At 53.0% G+C, this 8,062-nt stretch overlaps 1 protein-coding gene across 1 annotated transcript in view; it reads left to right on the top strand.

Annotated features, from left to right (window-relative positions):
- The first annotated feature begins 5,339 nt into the window (after positions 1-5,339).
- Positions 5,340-8,062, top strand: part of EMX1 (empty spiracles homeobox 1) — an 86,618-nt gene continuing 83,895 nt past the window's right edge. The window contains 4 exon segments of the mRNA XM_069745835.1: positions 5,340-5,566; positions 5,568-5,717; positions 5,719-5,829; positions 5,831-5,882. Of these exon segments, the coding sequence (XP_069601936.1) occupies positions 5,543-5,566; positions 5,568-5,717; positions 5,719-5,829; positions 5,831-5,882 (337 nt within the window). The 5' untranslated portion in view covers positions 5,340-5,542.

Here is an 8,062-nt window from a genome sequence, read left to right as displayed (position 1 = left end):
GGGGGCATCCCCAGCCCCTCTGACACCAGTCACCCCTGTATATAGGGGGCATCCCCAGCCCCTCTGACACCAGTCAGCCCTGTATATAGGGGGGCCATCCCCAGCCCCTCTGACACCAGTCACCCCTGTATATAGGGGGCATCCCCCAGCCCCTCTGACACCAGTCACCCCTGTATATAGGGGGCATCCCAGCCCTCTGACACCAGTCACCCCTGTATTAGGGGGCATCCCCAGGCCCTCTGACACCAGTCACCCCTGTATATAGGGGGCATCCCGCCAGCCCCTCTGACACCAGTCACCCCTGTATATAGGGGGCATCCCCAGCCCCTCTGACACCAGTCAGCCCCTGTATATAGGGGGCCATCCCCAGCCCTCTGACACCAGTCACCCCTGTATATAGGGGGCATCCCCAGCCCTCTGACACAGTCACCCCCTGTATATAGGGGGCATCCCCAGCCCTCTGACACCAGTCACCCCTGTATATAGGGGGCATCCCCAGCCCCTCTGACACCAGTCAGCCCCTGTATATAGGGGGCATCCCCAGCCCCTCTGACACCAGTCAGCCCTGTATATAGGGGGCATCCCCAGCCCCTCTGACACCAGTCACCCCTGTATATAGGGGGCATCCCCAGCCCTCTGACACCAGTCACCCCTGTATATAGGGGGCATCCCCAGCCCCTCTGACACCAGTCACCCCTGTATATAGGGGGCATCCCCAGCCCCTCTGACACCAGTCACCCCTGTATATAGGGGGCATCCCAGCCCCTCTGACACCAGTCACCCCTGTATATAGGGGGCATCCCCAGCCCTCTGACACCAGTCACCCCTGTATATAGGGGGCATCCCCAGCCCTCTGACACCAGTCACCCCCTGTATATAGGGGGCATCCCCAGCCCTCTGACACCAGTCACCCCTGTATATAGGGGGCATCCCCAGCCCCTCTGACACCAGTCACCCCTGTATATAGGGGGCATCCCCAGCCCCTCTGACACCAGTCACCCCTGTATATAGGGGGCATCCCCAGCCCCTCTGACACCAGTCACCCCTGTATATAGGGGGGCATCCCCAGCCCCTCTGACACCAGTCACCCCTGTATATAGGGGGCATCCCCAGCCCCTCTGACACCAGTCACCCCTGTATATAGGGGGCATCCCCAGCCCTCTGACACCAGTCACCCCTGTATATAGGGGCATCCCCAGCCCCTCTGACACCAGTCACCCCTGTATATAGGGGGCATCCCCAGCCCCTCTGACACCAGTCACCCCTGTATATAGGGGGCATCCCCAGCCCCTCTGACACCAGTCACCCCTGTATATAGGGGGCATCCCCAGCCCTCTGACACCAGTCACCCTGTATATAGGGGGCATCCCAGCCCCTCTGACACCAGTCACCCCTGTATATAGGGGGCATCCCCAGCCCTCTGACACCAGTCACCCCTGTATATAGGGGGCATCCCCAGCCCCTCTGACACCAGTCACCCCTGTATATAGGGGGCATCCCCAGCCCTCTGACACCAGTCACCCCTGTATATAGGAGGGCATCCCCAGCCCCTCTGACACCAGTCACCCCTGTATATAGGGGGCATCCCCAGCCCTCTGACACCAGTCACCCCTGTATATAGGGGGCATCCCCAGCCCTCTGACACCAGTCACCCCTGTATATAGGGGGCATCCCCAGCCCTCTGACACCAGTCCACCCCTGTATATAGGGGGCATCCCCAGCCCTCTGACACCAGTCACCCCTGTATATAGGGGGCATCCCCAGCCCTCTGACACCAGTCACCCCTGTATATAGGGGGCATCCCCAGCCCCTCTGACACCAGTCACCCCCTGTATATAGGGGGCATCCCCAGCCCCTCTGACACCAGTCACCCCTGTATATAGGGGGCATCCCCAGCCCCTCTGACACCAGTCACCCCTGTATATAGGGGGCATCCCCAGCCCCTCTGACACCAGTCACCATGTATATAGGGGCATCCCCTCTGACACCAGTCACCCCTGTATATAGGGGGCCATCCCCAGCCCCTCTGACACCAGTCACCCCTGTATATAGGGGGCATCCCCAGCCCCTGACACCAGTCACCCCTGTATATAGGGGGCATCCCCAGCCCTCTGACACCAGTCACCCCTGTATATAGGGGGCATCCCCAGCCCTCTGACACCAGTCACCCCTGTATATAGGGGGCATCCCCAGCCCCTGACACCAGTCACCCCTGTATATAGGGGGCATCCCCAGCCCTCTGACACCAGTCACCCCTGTATATAGGGGGCATCCCCAGCCCTCTGACACCAGTCACCCCTGTATATAGGGGGCATCCCCAGCCCTCTGACACCAGTCACCCCTGTATATAGGGGGCATCCCCAGCCCTCTGACACCAGTCACCCCTGTATATAGGGGGCATCCCCAGCCCCTCTGACACCAGTCACCCCTGTATATAGGGGGCATCCCCAGCCCTCTGACACCAGTCACCCTGTATATAGGGGGCATCCCCAGCCCTCTGACACCAGTCACCCCTGTATATAGGGGGCATCCCCAGCCCTCTGACACCAGTCACCCCTGTATATAGGGGGCATCCCCAGCCCTCTGACACCAGTCACCCCTGTATATAGGGGGCATCCCCAGCCCTCTGACACCAGTCACCCCTGTATATAGGGGGCATCCCCAGCCCCTCTGACACCAGTCACCCCTGTATATAGGGGGCATCCCCAGCCCTCTGACACCAGTCACCCCTGTATATAGGGGGCATCCCCAGCCCTCTGACACCAGTCACCCCTGTATATAGGGGGCATCCCCAGCCCTCTGACACCAGTCACCCCTGTATATAGGGGGCATCCCCAGCCCTCTGACACCAGTCACCCCTGTATATAGGGGGCATCCCCAGCCCCTCTGACACCAGTCACCCCTGTATATAGGGGGCATCCCCAGCCCTCTGACACCAGTCACCCCCTGTATATAGGGGGCATCCCCAGCCCTCTGACACCAGTCACCCCTGTATATAGGGGGCATCCCCAGCCCTCTGACACCAGTCACCCCTGTATATAGGGGGCATCCCAGCCCTCTGACACCAGTCACCCCCTGTATATAGGGGGCATCCCCAGCCCTCTGACACCAGTCACCCCTGTATATAGGGGGCATCCCCAGCCCTCTGACACCAGTCACCCCTGTATATAGGGGGCATCCCCAGCCCTCTGACACCAGTCACCCCTGTATATAGGGGGCATCCCCAGCCCTCTGACACCAGTCACCCCTGTATATAGGGGGCATCCCCAGCCCTCTGACACCAGTCACCCCTGTATATAGGGGGCATCCCCAGCCCTCTGACACCAGTCACCCCTGTATATAGGGGGCATCCCCAGCCCTCTGACACCAGTCACCCCTGTATATAGGGGGCATCCCCAGCCCTCTGACACCAGTCACCCCTGTATATAGGGGGCATCCCCAGCCCTCTGACACCAGTCAACCCCTGTATATAGGGGGGCATCCCCAGCCCTCTCTGACACCAGTCACCCCTGTATATAGGGGGCATCCCCAGCCCTCTGACACCAGTCACCCCTGTATATAGGGGGCATCCCCAGCCCTCTGACACCAGTCACCCCTGTATATAGGGGGCATCCCCAGCCCTCTGACACCAGTCACCCCTGTATATAGGGGGCATCCCCAGCCCTCTGACACCAGTCACCCCTGTATATAGGGGGCATCTCCCAGCCCTCTGACACCAGTCACCCCCTGTATATAGGGGGCATCCCCAGCCCTCTGACACCAGTCACCCCTGTATATAGGGGGCATCCCCAGCCCTCTGACACCAGTCACCCCTGTATATAGGGGGCATCCCCAGCCCTCTGACACCAGTCACCCCTGTATATAGGGGGCATCCCCAGCCCTCTGACACCAGTCACCCCTGTATATAGGGGCATCCCCAGCCCTCTGACACCAGTCACCCCCTGTATATAGGGGGCATCCCCAGCCCTCTGACACCAGTCACCCCTGTATATAGGGGGCATCCCCAGCCCCTCTGACACCAGTCACCCCTGTATATAGGGGGCATCCCCAGCCCTCTGATACCAGTCACCCCTGTATATAGGGGGCATCCCCAGCCCTCTGACACCAGTCACCCCTGTATATAGGGGGCATCCCCAGCCCTCTGACACCAGTCACCCCTGTATATAGGGGGCATCCCCAGCCCTCTGACACCAGTCACCCCTGTATATAGGGGGCATCCCCAGCCCTCTGACACCAGTCACCCCTGTATATAGGGGGCATCCCCAGCCCTCTGACACCAGTCACCCCTGTATATAGGGGGCATCCCCAGCCCTCTGACACCAGTCACCCCCTGTATATAGGGGGCATCCCCAGCCCCTCTGACACCAGTCACCCCTGTATATAGGGGGCATCCCCAGCCCTCTGACACCAGTCACCCCTGTATATAGGGGGCATCCCCAGCCCTCTGACACCCAGTCACCCCCTGTATATAGGGGGCATCCCCAGCCCCTCTGACACCAGTCACCCCTGTATATAGGGGGCATCCCCAGCCCTCTGATACCAGTCACCCCTGTATATAGGGGGCATCCCAGCCCTCTGACACCAGTCACCCCTGTATATAGGGGGCATCCCCAGCCCTCTGACACCAGTCACCCCTGTATATAGGGGGGCATCCCCAGCCCTCTGACACCAGTCACCCCTGTATATAGGGGGCATCCCCAGCCCTCTGACACCAGTCACCCCTGTATATAGGGGGCATCCCCAGCCCTCTGACACCAGTCACCCCTGTATATAGGGGGCATCCCTAGCCCTCTGACACCAGTCACCCCCTGTATATAGGGGGCATCCCCAGCCCTCTGACACCAGTCACCCCTGTATATAGGGGGCATCCCCAGCCCCTCTGACACCAGTCACCCCTGTATATAGGGGGCATCCCCAGCCCCTCTGACACCAGTCACCCTGTATATAGGGGGCATCCCCAGCCCTCTGACACCAGTCACCCCTGTATATAGGGGCATCCCCAGCCCTCTGACACCAGTCACCCCTGTATATAGGGGGCATCCCCAGCCCTCTGACACCAGTCACCCCTGTATATAGGGGGCATCCCCAGCCCCTCTGACACCAGTCACCCCTGTATATAGGGGGCATCCCCAGCCCCTCTGACACCAGTCACCTGCACATGTGAGCAGCCCCCGCTCATGGCTTTGGGACTGTGCGGAGATTTGAGTCTCCAGCTCGGGGATTAGGAGTTAATCCTGTTGGGGCCCTCCCCTCATGCATGATTCATGAGGTGGGCGGGGCAGCGGGCATGCAGACCCCTGCAGCCTCCTCCGCCCCTCAGTAGAGTAGTTGCTCTCGGGGGCGGCTGAGCATCCTCACTCCTGAGCCGCAGGTGAGGAGGTGGCGGAGCCCGGACAGGAGGACACTTGTGCGGACGGAGGCAGCTCCGGGAGCCGGTGCATGGATGCAGAAGTGTGCGGCTGAGGACGGGAGCCTGGATTCGGGGGGCTGGGGCAGGGCTGACCCGTGAGGAGCCGGAGCGGAGCCCCCAGACCCGTGCGCCATGTTCCAGCCCGCCGGGAAGCGGCTGCTTCACCATTGAGTCCTTAGTGGCCAAGGACACGCACCTGACCTCCGAGGAGCCGCTCCGACCGGCCGCCCTCACCTACCCCGGCTCCGCGGCCGAGGCGTTCGTCAGCGGCTTCCCCAGCCCCGCGGGGCGCTCCCTGTACCCGAGCCCCGGAGCTGGTGTTCCCGGAGGCGGCGGTCACCCCACCCGCCCCCTGAGCGTGCACCCCCAGCACCTGCACCCCGCACCCCTTCTACGGCGGACAGCACCGGGACCCCCCTGAACTTCTACCCCTGGGTGCTGAGGAACAGGTTCTTCCCGCACAGATTCCAAGGTAACGACCGTCCGGTGCGGGGAGGAACGGCGGCGAACCGACAGCCGGGCAGCAACGGCGGGGTCCTCAGGTGCCGGGGGTCCGCGGTGTGTCCGCGCTGTGCTCTGTATACACTGTATATACACTGTATACCCCACATATATATACTGTATACTCCACATATATACTGTATATACACTCTGTACTCCTCATATATATACTGTATATACTATATATACTCTATACTCCTCATATATATACTGTATATACTATATATACTCTGTACCCCTCATATATATACTGTATACTCCACATATATACTGTATATATACTCTGTACCCCTCATATATATACTGTATATACTATATATACTCTGTACCCCTCATATATATACTGTATACTCCACATATATACTGTATATATACTCTGTACCCCTCATATATATACTGTATACTCCACATATATACTGTATATATACTCTGTACCCCTCATATATATACTGTATATACTATATATACTCTGTACCCCTCATATATATACTGTATATACTATATATACTCTATACTCCTCATATATATACTGTATATACTATATATACTCTGTACCCCTCATATATATACTGTATACTCCACATATATACTGTATATATACTCTGTACCCCTCATATATATACTGTATATACTATATATACTCTATACTCCTCATATATATACTGTATACTCCACATATATACTGTATATATACTCTGTACTCCTCATATATATACTGTATATACTATATATACTCTGTACCCCTCATATATATACTGTATACTCCACATATATACTGTATATATACTCTGTACCCCTCATATATATACTGTATACTCCACATATATACTGTATATACACTCTGTACCCCTCATATATATACTGTATATACTATATATACTCTATACTCCTCATATATATACTGTATACTCCACATATATACTGTATATATACTCTGTACTCCTCATATATATACTGTATATACTATATATACTCTGTACCCCTCATATATATACTGTATACTCCACATATATACTGTATATATACTCTGTACCCCTCATATATATACTGTATATACTATATATACTCTGTACCCCTCATATATATACTGTATACTATATATACTCTGTACCCCTCATATATATACTGTATATACTATATATACTCTGTACCCCTCATATATATACTGTATATACTATATATACTCTATACCCCTCATATATATACTGTATATACTATATATACTCTATACTCCACATATATACTGTATATATACTCTGTACCCCTCATATATATACTGTATACTCCACATATATACTGTATATATACTCTGTACCCCTCATATATATACTGTATACTCCACATATATACTGTATATATACTCTGTACCCCTCATATATATACTGTATATACTATATATACTCTATACCCCTCATATATATACTGTATATACTATATATACTCTATACCCCTCATATATATACTGTATATACTATATATACTCTGTACCCCTCATATATATACTGTATATACTATATATACTGTATATATACTCTGTACCCCTCATATATATACTGTATATATACTCTATACTCCTCATATATATACTGTATATATACTCTGTACTCCTCATATATATACTGTATATATACTCTGTACCCCTCATATATACTATATACTATATATACTCTATACTCCACATTTATATACTGTATATACTATATATACTCTATACTCCTCATATATACTGTATATATACTCTATACTCCACATATATATACTGTATATACTATATATACTCTGTACCCCTCATATATATACTGTATATATACTCTGTACCCCTCATATATATACTGTATATATACTCTGTACCCCTCATATATATACTGTATATACTATATATACTCTGTACCCCTCATATATATACTGTATATATACTCTATACTCCTCATATATATACTGTATATACTATATATACTCTATACTCCACATTTATATACTGTATATATACTCTATACTCCACATTTATATACTGTATATATACTCTGTACCCCTCATATATACTATATACTATATATACTCCACATTTATATACTGTATATACTATATATACTCTATACTCCTCATATATACTGTATATATACTCTATACTCCACATATATATACTGTATA

Source organism: Ranitomeya imitator, chromosome 1 (genome assembly GCF_032444005.1).
Source record: "Ranitomeya imitator isolate aRanImi1 chromosome 1, aRanImi1.pri, whole genome shotgun sequence".
NCBI classification, from domain to species: Eukaryota; Metazoa; Chordata; class Amphibia; order Anura; family Dendrobatidae; genus Ranitomeya; species Ranitomeya imitator.
This window is presented reverse-complemented; position numbering and strand designations above follow the sequence as displayed.